The 16725-nt window shown below is 41.6% G+C and overlaps 1 protein-coding gene across 2 annotated transcripts; it reads right to left on the bottom strand.

The window, feature by feature from the left end:
- Positions 1-1312: 1312 nt before the first annotated feature.
- sypa (synaptophysin a) lies at positions 1313-15662 on the bottom strand. Of its 2 annotated transcripts, none has more exons than XM_084069808.1 (8): positions 15560-15662; positions 13660-13725; positions 7412-7536; positions 6704-6899; positions 6232-6423; positions 5595-5810; positions 3562-3656; positions 1313-3064 (listed from the first exon to the last, which is right to left on the bottom strand). In XM_084069808.1, exons 1-7 carry the CDS (start codon positions 15575-15577, stop codon positions 3573-3575), a joined length of 897 nt encoding a protein of 298 aa, XP_083925934.1. In that variant the 5' UTR covers positions 15578-15662; the 3' UTR covers positions 1313-3064; positions 3562-3572. The 2 variants fall into 2 exon arrangements, with proteins under 2 accessions (XP_083925934.1, XP_083925933.1); XM_084069807.1 differs by having other exon boundaries at positions 3558-3656; positions 15560-15659.
- Between the last annotated feature and the right edge of the window lie 1063 nt (positions 15663-16725).

Below are 16725 nucleotides of genomic sequence, written 5' to 3'. Positions count from 1 at the left end.
CTTTTTTAAATACAGTATGTTTATGGATGATGTAAATAAAGTGTACTTGAATACCAAATATTTGTGTGTGTGTGTGTGTGTGTGTGTGTGTGTGTGTGTGTGTGTGTGTGTGTGTGTGTGTGTGTGTGTGTATACAGTGGCGCAGTGGTAAAGGTGGTAAAGAGCCTGGCCACCACCGCGTTGTGGGGTCGAATTCATTGTGGTGCATCCGGCTTTGTCGGGGTTCTGCATGAACAAAATTGGCCCTTTTTCGGGGGAGGGAAGCCGGGCGGGGAGGGTGAGAATTGTCACTGCACGCAATTCTACGGGCTGGGGCAGCCCCTGTCAGCTGGGAGTGTTGGACATGAGCAGTAGGAAGGCTCTACGTCCTCCTGGTGGGGGCTCCTCACTGGTAGGTAGGTGATCACTGGTAGGTGAGTCAGTAAGATGCAACAGCAGTGACAACACAGAAATGTGTGTGGGGAGGTTTCAATTTGCATAACGACTAAATTGGGGAGAAAAGGGTAAAAGCACAAACACACAAAAAAAGATCATCGGTTCACACCTGGCTGAGGTGTTCCATGACTCCAATGTGTATTTTAAAGGTCAACATCCGAAACATTTATATAATCTATATCAGGGGTTCCCAAACTTTTCAATGCCAAGGACAGAAACATTTCAATATGGTTCTGTTCTATATCAGTCTGAAAAACACTTATTAATTTAGTTGACTGTAAAAATCAATCTATTTGCTTTAGATACAAAAATGGCAATTATGTCTTACTCTTAAAACCAATTAAACTGTAGATTAATTATTGAATGTCTATCTCAAATCACATACTGCCGGGTGCTCATATGGCACAGACAAAATATATAGCTTGCTGCTCAGAAATGCGGGAAAAAAAATATATATTACTGTCAGGAAATGATGACAGCTTTCTTTGTACTGATTTCAGGGGGTATAATTACAGACTATGTAGTATTTGAAGATTGTGGAATAATTGTCTGGCTTGAGAAACAAATCAAGCTATGGGAAATTGAACCAAGACAGGAAATGGGTACGCCATCTTCAGAACCCAGAGAACATAGAACGGGTCTGGGGAACATAGTGATGACCCTGTTTTGTCCTATGATACTCTCATGGAGGGAATGTTTCTAAATTGATTGCAGCTGATTAATTAGCCAGAGAGTTATTTATATTTCATCACTTTTTTCTAGTAAGAGGCTGTTCATTTCCCTTTGAATGTGAAACACACAAGTTTTTACACATGCACGTTTGTTCATTGAAACAAATCAGCCACAAGCCGCGGCCATCTTGTCTTTTGGTCTTTATTGAAACGTTCCACCATGGATCCATAGAATATGATTTCACCACAGACACTTCCTCAGGGGTCAGGGGTTATGTAACATTGTAGTTTTTTTCTCCATAGTAGTATTTCATACATACATCATAAACCACGGTCATCATCAACGTCATCGTTGTTATTATGGTAGCCGATTGCTAAATAGAACAGATCATTTTACAGGAAGTTACATCACGAGCCAGAGGGCTTTGAGAGAGTCACCACAAGAGTCAAGACTTTATCAAACACCAAAGAAGAACGACAGCATACTGTAGCTATAAAACAGAGAGGAGGAGAGATTGGGTTGAGGATGCCAGGAAAAAGGAAAGAAAGATACAAAAGATGAGAAGAGACAACACTAGAAGGAGAGAAAAAGAGCAGAGGAAGAGTATAAATCAGGTGGAAGAACATAGTTTTAGAGAAAGAAAGGGTTAGAGGGAGCGTGAAAGAGAAAGCAACAGGAGAAGAAACTAAAAAGAGTTTCCATCCCAACACGCGCACCCACCCACCCCCACACACACACACACACACACACACACACACACACACACACACACACACACACACAAAATCCCATCTCACTGTACACAGAAAGAACGCCTACAGCCAAAATATATTGAGGCTAGATCAAACTGGCTTCACACATCAAATACTGTACAGACATCACAACCGCAGGGGGGTTATTATCATTATAATTATAATTATTATCATCATTAACAAGTCACCATGCTCAAGAGTGGTTTCCATAAAATCTAAATATCATTTCAACAATTCAAAACAGATTCAGGAGAGAAAACAAGGTCATGGTTAAAATATAAACTCTTATGTTATGATTATGATGATGATGATGATGTCATAATCAGAAACAGCCCACGCCCACTACTGATTGGCTGAGTGGGTGGCGTTAAAGATTTCGATGAATTGTAAAATTGTATATTTTGTCTCAATTGAACTAGAAATTAAGAAGTCAACCTTTCATTTTTAATCAAACAACAAAGGATGTATTTTTAACAGTGAATAAAAGATGAAATAGCTAACTTTCTTACAGTGTACTCTCCACACCACGCACTGGCAAGGAGTCTGGATATGATGGACAAGTAAACAAAGCTCTGTTAAGCCCGATTCATACTTAAAGCAAATTGAAAATAGACGATCTACAAGCTTACAATGTGTCGCATTAGCGACGCGTTGTGGTCTTGTTGTCGGTCTGCTATTTTCGGCACGCAACACTGTCGTGCGACGGAGCATAAATTAGCACCAAAACAACCAAAATAAAACCAGTTTGAACTGTAGAGAGGAGCCATTTTGTGTCTACCACTGTCTGCTGTATTTTTGTTTTCAAGATTTTAAACAAGGTCGATACAGAATAGTAATAAAAAATGTGGTCTATATATTCATATATTTGTCTATAGTGATATTATTTATACAACACAAACAAATACATTCTCCCAAAGGTTTTCAATAATATAACTTTTTTTTGCAACATTATCATCCATTGTTCAATAAATTTATCATGTGCATTTTATATTTTTCATAATGTTTTCAGTCATTTTGGTGCAATGTTCAAGTTAGTTATTCATTAGACTTCCCTTCTGTCATAAACACAATATTTATCATGACACCTACCTATTGCCACACCACCCACCCCCTATCAGCACACTAATAGCACAGACAGACATAAAAGAGTGTTGCATTGTGGGTAGGTTGCAGGCGACCCACTCGATGTCCACTCCAACGCCACTCTGTGGAAAGGGACGGAAAAACTCAAATATAAGACTTTTCCCATTTCATAAGTCAGCACGCTCAAGAGTCTTGCAACTAGAGCTCTTCACAGGTACAAATTGACAGACCCAAACCTAATGGACCTGTGAAATTCGTTCTGAAATCAGATTGGTTCCGAATTGTTTTTAATAACAGACCGAATCCTAATGGACCCGTTACATTTGTTCCAAGATCCCATTGGTTGTGAAATTGTTCGGACCCAATTAAACCTGGTTGAACCCGGGAAATTAGTTCAGAGATCCGATTTGTACCGATATATTACAGAACCGACCCAGACTGTTCATTATTATATGGCCCAAACAAACCTAATAATTACAATTGCTATTAAATGCCATTCGACCAGTATTTGTTGTTGTGATATCAGCTTGAACGATAGTTATATTCTAATATAACTCTATGGGCAAGCTGAACTTTGCCATGTAAATTAAATGTATGTTTTCCTGTGTGACTTACCTACTTCCGGTGTGCTCACATCTGATTGGAGAAGGAGGTTGGTGCCCCCTGCTGGGCGTATCCCTGACCCTGACCCTGACCCTGACCATACTCCGCTTCCTGTAGAGACAGGAACAGGAAGTACAGCTCACTAAACAGAAATGTTATAATTTAATATAAATGAATATAAAACCTGAAGTGTTGTTCTTGGAATGAGTGGCCCTTATGGGGTTTAATCTCCCAATAATGATTACTTCACTCTACATTATCATACCTATAGCTTCACTAATTTGACATGATATGGTTCAGAGCATGTGAGCGAAGCAGAGAGCGGACCGGAGTGGCTGGAGCAGGGAGCGAGTTTATAAAAAGCTGGAGTGGACCTCGGAGTGAGAACTGTCCTCAGGAGCTGCTCCTACCACATGTTTGAGCCAGACAGTAAAAAGGCTGGACAAAGTTACGCCCATAGACTCTACAGACCGTAAATTAAGCCTATTTTTCAGCTATTTCAAATCCGGCATCTTTCTATCTTTCTATATCCAGAACACGGAAAGTAATGCTATTGGTTGGGATGTGTCGTGCGTTTACTCCACTGGACGGGTGTTCACTTGTAGTTTTCTTTCAGTGATCCAGCACTCCAAATGCAGGGGAATGCAAGGCAAACGATCAACATGCCAGTATGTATTTACATAAATGTATACATCTTTATTTTTGATGAATGGTCTGAATACTCCAGTTTACAGATAGGAATACCCCTGTTGGAGGAGCTTGCCTTGTGAGCTGTCTAATAGCAGTCTCATGTTGCATGAGTGCATTCCTCTAAAAATAGCGATTGTAAAACGAACTACACAACCATAAAACCGGCACTTTGTTGATACTGGCTAAAGCCCCGGAAGATAACATGGGAAATGGGCGCATCTGCCGCATCGTCTCACAATCAGATGCTGCATTCTGACGCAACTGTCTGACTGTACCTTAATGCAGAGAGTGTCTATAAACGCATATGTACTTTCTCCTGAAACTGTCTTTTTCTACTAATCACAACACTAATTTCTTGAGCGAAAAAAAAAAAAAAAGATTTGTAAAGCCTCAACGTAATTTCCTTGGGCCGGCTAGGTCTTGCCCAGCATGGACACACAATTACAATCCTCAACACTGCAACAGGAGTAAACAACGCATGTCTGCGGTCTCGTAACCTCCCATACTTGTTAAAAAAAAATATTGAACCAATGAAAAGCATTAAAAAGCGCTTCTGACAAAACCAGCTAAGTCCATTGGATCCTCAAACGTTCTGCTAAACCAGCTAACTCCACCGGGAGTTAGCTGGTTTTGCTGACTCCAGGCTCCACCCCCTTTTGACCTCCAACCTCATTGTGAGCTTGGAGGTCCATTCAGCTGTTCTTATCAATGATGAACAAAACCTCCTAACTCCACTTTTTTTTCATTTCCTGAAACATGAACATTTTGGAGTTAGCTGGTTTCTGCCGGACAGCAGAGATATTAAGTATATGCAACTTAAACAGAAGCATAATGCTGGTCTATTATTGAGCACAGCAGTCTGCTATCAAGAAATAACACACATCCTTGATTGACCAATCAGAATTGAGTTTTCGGCAGAGCATGTAATAATTAACATAATAACATTCATTAGATAATTACCATTTATTAACTGTAACTACTTACTACTTATACCTATTAAGTAGGTTGTGTCCTCGGTGGCTGGTGGCCATAGCACATATAACTATCTAACTTAACTAATATTAATCATATAATAAATCATCATCATCATCATCTTCATCAACATTTGGTATGTGGGCTCGTATAAGCCTCAGGGAGCTGAACGCCCCTGCCTTACATAGTTTCGGGTCACCCTTGGGCAAGGTGTAGCACCCGTTAGCCCCCCTCATCAGGGTTACGAGGCTACTGCCTTGTAGTGAGGCCCCGGAAGGTTAAAGGCTAAGGGACCTCCCCTGACAAGAAAAGGGTGTCTGAAGAAGTTGCGCTCTCAGCACACAATTTAGCAAACGACAAGATATAATAAATACAGCATCTCATTACCTGGTTGTAACCTTGCTGGCTGTAGTCTGGCTGGTAGCCCCCCTGGTTCTGGGCATAAGGGTCCTGTTCATAGCCCGGCTGCTGGGCGTAAGCATCTCCTGCAGGTGGTTTTTCTTGGGGAGGCGGGGCTCTCATGAACGGAGCAATGATTCCTGTTTCCTTAAAGACGAACCACAGGTTTCCTCCCCACAGAACCAGATTGCAAAATCCAAACGCCTGGAGAGGATGACAGAAGAGAGAGGGGGGGGGGGGGGGGGAGAGTATATAGGAGTATATAAGGAGTATATAATCTCACTTTAGTAAACCTCAGTTTAGACAATATATTTTACGAGAATTATACGAGAAACTGTGTGTGGTCCAAGCTCAGCATATCATCAAGGACAATCTGTTTACGCCACTACTGCGACAAAGGCCAAGCGCTACCGCAGTATCAAGTGCCTGAACTCCTGACTTTTGAACAGAAAATGTCGGATCTACAAGCTCACGGTGTGTTGCAATGCAACGCATTGTGAGCTTGAAGATCTGCTATTTTAGCTTTTAGATAGAGTTTAAGTGGTTAAACTGATATTTGTTGTCAGCCTCTCTTCTGGCAAGTGAAAGTAGATGTTGTTGTAGTAGTGGAAATAGTGTATCTTACCACAGAAGTATTGAGTCCAGACATGACCGGGTCGTGGACTTCACGACAGCGGTTGCTCAGGTCCTCACAGGCGCTGATGAGAGTGAGGACCTTGTCAGGATCAGTGGCTGTTTTAACGTCTGACAGACCTTTAGCCCACGCTGCTGAACTCACCAGCCACATGAATGTAAACACTGCTGTCACGCCCAGGTCCTGTTGCACCCATGCACACACACACACACACACACACACACACACACACACACACACACACACACACACACACACACACACACACACACACACACACACACACACACACACACACACACACACACACACACACACACACACACACACACACACAGATACAGAAATAACTGTGAATTCTGTAACTGACCTGACATGGATAAACAAGTGACACAAATGCATTTTTGTGCATTTTCTTTAACCGACCTACCGACCGACCGACAGTATGTACAGTAGTACTCACTATGAGCGGTCCTTTGTTATTTTCCTTGTACTTCTCGTAGGTAAAGACGTAAACAGCAAGAGCAGCAGTGGCGTACAGGAAGGCAAACACTCCAATGGTCACAAAGAACTCAGAGGAAGAAGAATAATCTCCAACCAGGAACAAACGTTCTGGACCACCTTTACAGGTAGGAGCATCAAAATACACCTGGTGGAGCCTGGAGAGAGACAGACAGGCAGAGAGAGAGAGAGAGAGAGAGAGAGAGAGAGAGGGGGGGGGGGGGGGAGGCAAAAGGTAAAAGTGGAAAAAAGAGCGCTTATGAGCTTCTGGCAGTACTACTTGTCAACCGGTAGGTGTCCTACCCAACACTAGGGCTTACAAGTTCTCAATGGAATAGTAGGGAGACCACCTCCAACCACCGCAGATGTACTAGTTATATGTATTAACATACTCGTTTAGTGTATATTGCGGTTAAAATGGCATGTTATTCATCAATATGTTTCTTTTTTTCTTCTTTTTGTTGCGTATCATACTGACCTGAATGGACATTAAAGGAACAGTTTGTATTTTTGTGTGTGTTATACTGACCTGAATGGATAGTAATGTAACAGTTTGTATTTTTTTATGTGTCATACTGACCTGAATGGTGTAGTGTTTTGTGTGCCACACTGACCTGAATGGATATTAGAGGAACAGTTTGAAGTTTTTTGTGTGTCATAGCCTACTGACCTGAATGGATACTCAAACTCCACTGGAATGTCGAGGTCACTCTCTGTTCGGTTCTTACACTCCACTGACATCTTGAATAGGCCAGAATAACTCCCACAGGTGGAGAATGCAAAGATTGAGAAAAACTGTAGGGGAGAAGGAGGGATTATGAGATTTGTGAAAGAAAGAATAGAAGACAGGGAGTATGAGGAAAAGGACAAGAGGAAGAGAAGAAGGGGTCAGAGAAGGGGGAGAGTGCAAATGAGGAGAAGAAGAAGAGGATAAATGGGGAAATTGGAGGAGAGACAAGATGTACCGTATAGATCCGCTACCACTAATAATACCAATTCCAATTCAATTCAAAGGAGCTTTATTGGCATGAGAAAATATACGTTTACATTGCCAAAGCAAGTGTCAATTTTTGTCCGATTTTTTAAAAACAAAATCTTTGACAGTACAAAGAAGTACTACAGATTTTGTCCAAACATCACACAAATCGGTACACAGTATCCCTATCTCTATGTCATTAAACGAAACGGGTCTTTCCGATTTTTCATATTCCATCCTGCTAAGATTGGCTTCCACAGTTTTTTGCACGCACTTTCCCATTTCAAATCAGCCTAATGGTGGCGCTATAACAGGCCGATTCGTGTTTTTACCTATAACTCCACCGATCTGTGTAAAACTTTGTATGCGCACTCCTTAGATGCCAAGGAAAAACCTTTGCCCTGCTCTAGCGCCACCAGGAGGCCGATTTTTGCAAAAAACAATGTTTTTTATATTACCCCCACAAAGTTTGTCCAAACATCATGTTTTAAGTCATGTTTGAAACATGACTTAAATCGGTACACATGATCTCTATAGTCAAGTGATCAAGACCGATTTTTCATATTCCATCCTGATTGGCAAATTCCGAACATTGCTGGCCCAGAATAACCTAACTGACCTGGCGGAGTCCTGTGCTCCGAGGAGATTTTTCTAGTTACACTTGCTTTACATGAGAAGAAAATAATGTTCCGATGATTTGGGTGGATTCTGGGTGAAATGTCCCTTTAATAGCAGTAATAAAATATTTAACAGAATATGGACACATGCCTCATAACAAGACAGACTCTCAGTCAGTCATACTCCTGACTCCTCATCATCATCCTCATCCTTCTCCTCATCATCATAATAATCATCATCATTTCCTGGCTTAACTCTGCCAGGTCTAGGACAACCACTCCCATGGATTAGTAGTAAATCATGCTTACACACACGCACACACAGGCACACGCAGGCACGCGCGCACGCACACACGCGCGCACACACACACACACACACACACACACACACACACACACACACACACACACACACACACACACACACACACACACACACACACACACACACACACACACACACACACACAATGGCAGATGGTTTATGGTGACTCCTGGGAGAGGTGAGTCACATAGAGAACAACTTTGAACCATATTCTACTGTACTTGAAACTGATACAGAGAAGAGACACAGAAATTACAATGATCTCTTACATGACAATATTATTGTATTCCCCATAAGATCAAATTACACAACAACTAGTGTGTGATGATGAAAGTGGTTACCTTGCAAACAGTTCTCCACTAGCATGGAGCTATACATTTACAAACTAGCTAGCTGTAAAGTTTACAAAATATGAATGTCAATGCTTTGTTTTAACGAATTCTGATAAACGTCCAAAAATCTATATTTTTATATAATGATCTGTTGTTTCATTGACATCTGACTGATACAGTAGGACATACAGTATTGTAGGCTATGAAACTGCAAATCAACCTGAAAAGGTTTAGTTTCAAAATAGGATACTGTCACGGGGCAGCCCGTGCCCTGACACTGCACACAACCTACACAGCTGCTTCCATTTGATGACCATCAAGTCAGCTTGGTTGTCAGTGACTGGTTGAAATATGATATGAATCATATGATGTGTCTTTTGGATGGATGTGTGCCTAAAATATGATGTATATGATATTGTATATTGAATATTTGATTCACTTGAGGTGAATGGAAGTGTTCTCATAATTTTTTTAAACTTTATTTTAAAATATCAAATTAAATCAGATTTTATTAGCATTATCTCCAGATGTAGTTATTGGCAGTTTTTGTTACATTGAGCAGGACATAATGCTGTGAAAACCTCTGTTTTCTAAATAATCTTGGACAAATTATGTAAAAATGTATTGCAATAGAGGATTACATTGTCAGTATCATGGTCAGTATCATGGTTAGTATCATGGTTAGTATCATGTCAGTATCTTGTCAGTATCATGGCCAGTTTAATGTCAGTATCATGTCAGTATCTTGTCAGTATCATGGCCAGTTTAATGTCAGTATCATGTCAGTATCAGGATCATGTCAGTAGTATGGTCAGTATCATGGTCAGTCAGTATCAAGCCAATATCATGTCAGTATTATGGTCAGCATCATGGTCAGTCAGTATCATCATGTCAGTATCATGGTCAGCCAATATCATACCAATATCATGTCAGTATTATGGTCAGTATTGTGTCAGTAAGTATCATGGTCAGTGACATGTCAATATTATGACACTATCATGGTCAGCATCATGTCAGTATCATGGTCAGTATCATGGTCAGTATCATGTCAGCATCTCAATCATCATCTCTTTATTTGCGTGCCGGCATGTTACAGCATAGCAGTTAGCAGGCAGTCAGCTAAGTAGCCCTCATAGTTCAACAACCACCTCCCTCTCATCCTCCGAACTCTCTCGCAGAACTCCTCAATACAACCCTCTCCTCACATTTATAGGACCCGATGTTGCAATTCTTCTTGCGCAACAACACAATAACATGTTGATCATCTTATTTCTTACGGTACAAACCCTGACTTGTACAGCTTCTTGAACTTTCCACTGCCTCCCCAGACGCTCTGCTGACTAAAGCAGAAAAATCTGTATTTGCAACCTTTTTTACTTTTATATGTGCATCGTTGTCCTTGTCACATCTGTAAAACCACTGTTGTAAATGTATTTTTGTACACAGGGCACCATTGAAAAAGAGACCCTGGTCTCAATGGATTTCCCTGAAATAAAGGTTTCAATCAATCAATGTAAAGTAACTCAGTACATTTACTCACGTACTGAACCATCTGGAGTCCTCCTGACTGTATCATAGGATTTCAACCTATCTATTTTTCTCTTTTATATAAGTGTTTACCACAACACTGTCCATTCATTTTATACAGTCTATGTTAGTATCATGGTTAGTATCATGTCAGTATCTTGTCAGTATCTAATCAGTGTCATCACAGGCCAAAAATGTGCCATATTTAAATTTCACTGGAACACTCACTGGAACATATGTACTATGCTTAACATGCAATTAATACAAAATAATGAACAATAACATTAACAAAAATGTAAAGCATTTCCCCATGGGGCAACTCTCCATATAGTTTGAATACTCTAAGACTTGAAGATGCTGTGGAGATATAAAAATAGCGTCCTCGGAGCCGACAAAACCACGGAAAGTTAGTAACATTTTAACTTGCTCTTTCATCATAGAAACAAGTGGGCTTATAACCAAAACGATCCATGTTCTGTGGGAGAAATGGTCTTAGTGTTCCGTGGAGAAATATTGTTAGTGGGAATGAAAACATAGGCGCGCCACCGGAAGTGGAGGGCCAAAGGCATGTACAAACCCTGGTTTCCATGGAGCATGGCTCTAGTTAATTCTTCCACCCAGAGTCAAATGCAAAAGTGAAAAACAGCAGAGGGCGCTGTTTTTCCTTTTTATTTGACGATGGGTTCCCAGATTGGTCGCAGTAATAAAGTAATAGTAATAAAATATAAGCTAATTATATAATGATATAATAATATATAATGATAATAATAAGTATTTATCACAACGGAATGTTCTTATAATGGGGTGTTTATTTATCACTCCAACAGCCAACACTTATCTTGTGTTGTGTCACTTATACATTACTCCCTATGTAATCTGGCGTTTTAATTGTGCGACAGCGATGACGAATGGACCCTTCGCTAAGCCCCACCCACTCCACTCTGTGACTGGTGGTGCGAAGTTAGTCACACCCAGGCCTGGCAGCGCCTGGCAAGCTCTGCTTCTCACCCATTGACTTGCATGTTAAATGATGGCTTTTCCCCTTAAAAATAATCGATCATTTCAGGAGCAAGAGCTTCAAAATCTCTTCTAAATCTAGTCAACAAGGCCTGCAGTAGACTATGCACTGGACAAATGTGCATGACATTATTTCAATAAACTAAAAACATGGGAAATGTTAGAGGGAGTAATAGCCATGGATACACGACGGTCGACTGTCACGTCATCATGGATGAACTTCAACCTGGTGTTTGCACTTTCTCCATTTATGGCCCGTACATCTACATGAACGTTCATATTTCAAATATAAAGTGCTTATCCCATGGCAAAAAAGCCCAAAACCATTTTAATCTGATCGGTGGCCATTTTCTCCATATGCTTTCAACTGAGCGACCCTATCGGTTGGTAGGTGTATTGCACTCTGATACATTATGAGAAAATGGCCAGCCACTGATCGGATTAAAATGCTTTTTATTGAACAATACAGAATATACGGGTACTTTTGAGAGTCCCATGCATAATTGTAACATCCGTGGCCATGGGGTAAGCACTTTATATTTGAAATCTGAACATTTATATAGATGTACGGACCGTAAATGGAGAAAGTGCAAACACCAGGTTGAAGTTGATCCATGACTGTAACAGGAGTTTTCATGTACCACAGGGTAAGACTGCAGTAGCATTTAATAAATAGACAAACAAATGAATTAATATACTTTAACGTGCGGAATCCGAAACAGGCAGCGCTGTGATTCCGAATTTTGTTACGATTACGGTGATTAGTAGCCTATTATTGACACCACCTGGGCGAGTGAGTTATGTAACTTTCCTGACGTTAAGCTGTGTATGTGTTCAACAACACAGCCATGCAGCCTTGCAGTTTAAGTGCAGATTTCAGCTTGGGAAGAGCAGCCTCCAACGGGTTTGGCTACGTGATTCATAGTCACCATTGCGTTATCGTGGTATTCCTATTCTTGCTATTATGTTGCAAATGATTGTGTGTGTGCGGGCGAAATGACATTGACAGCTATGGCAGGTGACGAAAGCTTGGCAGACCTATGCCAGGCTAACAACGGTTGCTAAGCTGGCATTGGACAATCGCTTTTGGGGTGGGGTTTAGCGAAGGCTCCATTGGCGGCGACCTGAGTAGAGTAGTGTGAGTAGTAGTAAAATCTATTTCCTATAATTGTCATCTGTGAGAGAGGTCTCTCAAAAATGTTAAATAAAATTATTCTGATGGAGATTATTCCAAAAACACTTTATCGATGGGGAATCCAAGCTAAAAGAAACTGCAGGCGTTCTACTCCTGGAAAATGAACATGCTATATTGGAAACCATTGTTCTCCCGTTAATTAGAAGAAGAAGAAAAAAAAAAGCCGTCCTATGAGGCACAGACAGAGTAGGAAAATATTGCACCATTTTATCATGAGCATTAGTGAGGACCAATTATATGAAGATAGATTGAAAATGGGTGAAGTCGTCCTTTAAGTTCGGGGATCAGATCCCATCTCTCCTACAGCTCACTATATCACTCTCAGCTTTCCTACTGTCTGTCTCTCCTACACCATCTGTCTGAGCTTTCCTACTGTCTGTTTTGTGTCTCTCAGCTTTCCTGATGTCTGTTGGTCCTACACCGTCTCTCTTACAGTCCTACTCACTGTCTCAATAAAAAACAAAATTCCAAGACCAGTCAGTCTAAAAGACAGCATTGTTTCAAACTTCTGTCATTATTTCCTAAACAGGAAATGTTCTGACATTCACCATTCACTGTAGCAGACTGGCACAGAGCCTCTGCCTGATGACCAAAATCTCTCCTGGCCGAGGGGGAATTCCCCTTTAGGCTATAGATGTTGCTTGAGTGTCCCTTCCCGGGGTTCGGTTGTTACACACGCACACACGCACGCACACGCATACATCCAACAGTTCTATAAAATGTGATTGTGCATAATGTTCAAATTGTATAATGAATAAATATAATGTATATATAATGGTGGTGTTTTAACTAATATCACATACTGTATCTATCAATCTCAGCTCCTCCCATTTCCCCCTTTAAAACAATGATTTGCTTCCAGGCTACAGATGGGCTTGGATGTGGGGTTGATTAATATGGCAACAGTGCGTGTTTGACAGGTGGCTCACCCATTGTAACACCTTGATGAATCCCAATGGAACCTTGAGCACTCTGAACTGGCCCTGGGCGACCAACTATGAGAGAGAGAGAGAGAGAGAGAGGGGGGGGGTTAGAACATAATAAAGACATAAACAGGTATTAGTTATCACTTAGATGGCAGCCATTTATTCAGTTCAATACATCATCTCTTCTCCTCTTCACTAACTTCTCTTCTACCATCTCTCCCCTCTTTCCTATTCTCTCCTATATATTCCCTTCTCTCCTCTCTTCTCTTTACCATCTTATCTCCTATATATTCCCTTCTCTCCTCTCTTCTCTTTACTATCTTATTATCTCCTATATCTTCCCTTCCTGCTCTTCTCTTTACTATCTCAGCTCCACTCTTCCCTTCACTCCCTTCTTCATTCCTGTCTTCTCTTTTCTATCCTTCTCTCACAGTTCTCTTCTTTCCTATCCCCTCTTCACCCTATATTAGCTCATCCTCCTAAATAAAGGGAGGGACATTCATGGCAACATGGGAAGCAACGGAAAATCAATCATCGCCCATTGATTAGAGATATGAGACCTCTGAGACACTCAGGTGGCAGAAAAACAGGACTCCATTTCACTCACAACTCAAAACACAAATACACACATAAAGCAACCAGCTGTCCCCCCAACGCGCACGCGTGCGCTTACACACGCACGCACGCGCGCACGCACGCACACACACACACACACACACACACACACACACACACACACACACACACACACACAGAGAGAGAGAGAGAGAGAGAGAGGGGGTGAATCAGGACACACCTTTGCATTAGTCTTATTTTAGTCTATATCAACTGATCCATCGGCGTGTCTATCTTTATGCGGGAGCATCCATGTGTGTGTGTGTGTGTGTGTGTGTGTGTGTGCGTGCGTGTGTGTGTGTGTGTGTGTGTGTGTGTGTGTGTGTGTGTGTGTGTGTGTGTGTGTGTGTGTGTGTGATGCTGTATATTCTGGTTTGCGGAGAAGCTGCCATTTTACAAGGTTTCTCCGCGTCTCCGCTGTGTTCACACACAGTCTCACATTCATACAGACATCTGATCTGCACCGTACACGTAGAGTAGCATAACATAACAATTCGCCTCTAGGCCTACATGGTAGGCCAGGCCTACATTTACATCGGCCCATGTAGCCTATCCTATACAGTGTAATGACGCGATGTGAATATTTAGACAGACGAATGTTGATTAGATTTAGGCCTGTATTAATAGGCCTTTTTTCGGCAAGAATCACGTTTCATCTGACAAATCTATAGGCTACTTTAGGCAGGCATTTTATTTAAACATGTCTTGTGGTTTGCGTTATGATCATAAGAAACAGTGATGTAAACAAAATAACGAATCAGATAGCTACAGCAACAACACATTCAGGGTGATGCGCATCTACTGCAAAATAATAATAATTATAATCAAATAAAAAGCAATTGAGCAGATGTGTTTTTTTTTTTACAGCAGAGACGAGGCAGTACTACAGTAGGCTATCCCCCTGGTAGGCCAGGACCAGATGGAAGGTTTTACTGGTGTTTATTGAGCAACCCCCCATAATATAACACATGCATCACAGCCACAGTCCCCCCGGAGCGCCCACAGACACAGCCAACACACCCTAACCTCCTCTACAAATAAACACTGCAAAATATCTTAATAATATAGGCCTATGAGCTATGACTATTATAGCCTACATATTGGGCAATCCTCCATCTTTACAACCACACCAAACCCCCCAGCAATAGGCTACATAGCCTACAGTCTCACCGGAGAGAGGCAATACGCACCACAAACACACCCTCCATAAATAATGAATTAAAACAAAACAAAAACACACACATTCTACGGATAATAATGGAATTTGATCAAATAAACGTTTCTGCACCTGGTTAACGATGTCCATCTTGGCCTCCTGCTGCGATCGCCTCGCTGGATGATGAGCGTAGTGGAGAGGAGAGGAGGAGGAGGAGGAGGAGGAGGAGGAGGAGGATGATGAGGGAACAGCGACAGAGAGATGGAGAGAGAGAACGGAGGAATGGAGGCGGGGGAGGGGTAGCCCTGGTCCAGAGCGTTAGTGAGTTCTCTCTAACGCTCTGCCAGTCGCTCTGCTATTCTCGAAAATTCCACTGCCGGGCCAGGTCTCCAACTTTAGTAAAAAATAAACACAACAATTTCGCTACTCACCGGAAAAAAGGCCGTTTTGTGTTGTTGAAAGTCTATTCTCCAGGATGGGAAGACTCTCAGCACCCTATCTTCTCTGTATAATACACTTTTTGGGCAGAAAATAAAATATGTCTGCCAGACGGAAATTATTGTATTTACTCCACTGCGCCCTCTACAGACCTGGTCTATGGTAATTTATATTGAACAGATCTGTAGAGGGCGCAGGTGAGTAATTACAATATTTTCCGTCTGGCGGACATTTTGTGTTTCTGCCCAAAAAGTGTATTATACAGAGAAGATGGGTTGTTGAGAGGCTTCCCACCCTGGAGAATAGAATTTAAACAACACAAAACAACCTTTGTTTCGGTAAGTAGCAAAGTAGTTTTGTTTATTTTTTACTAAAGACGGAGACCTAGCACGGCAGTGGAAGTTTTGGTCTATGAGCAGAGCAGCGCGCCTGGCAGCGCGTTAGAGAGAACTCACTAACGCTCTGGACCAGGGCTAGGGGAGGGGCTGTATGGAACATCTCTACTGCGTCATTCTGGTTGTAGGATGGCGTTGACGTAAGTGATGATGATTATGATGATGCTGAAGGCAGGTAAAAAGAGAAAGTGTGTGTGTGTGTGTGTGTGTGTGTGTGTGTGTGTGTGTGTGTGTGTGTGTGTGTGTGTGTGTGTGTGTGTGTGTGTGTGTGTGTGATCATATTATCATATTATCTTGTTTGCACTGAGAGAGAGAGAGACCCAGGGGTCTTTGGGGGGGTTCCAGGGGGTCCCAAGGAAAATTAGTTAACATAGCATCACAATCATTTTAACCACTATATCCATTTATATGTCGGCTATTAAAAAATTGCAGATCTACAGGCTCAGAGCGCGTCACTTGACTTCT

The sequence above is a fragment of the Gymnoscopelus microlampas genome, assembly GCF_963454915.1.
Source record: "Gymnoscopelus microlampas genome assembly, chromosome: 10".
Taxonomy (NCBI): Eukaryota; Metazoa; Chordata; class Actinopteri; order Myctophiformes; family Myctophidae; genus Gymnoscopelus; species Gymnoscopelus microlampas.
This window is presented reverse-complemented; position numbering and strand designations above follow the sequence as displayed.

Coding starts and splice junctions, on each gene's coding strand:
- sypa (XM_084069808.1), bottom strand. Junction 6,424..6,703: donor ATAACAAAGGACCGCTCATA/GTGAGTACTACT, acceptor TGGGTGCAACAG/GACCTGGGCGTGACAGCAGT. Junction 3,657..5,594: donor GCCAGCAAGGTTACAACCAG/GTAATGAGATGC, acceptor CTGTCTCTACAG/GAAGCGGAGTATGGTCAGGG.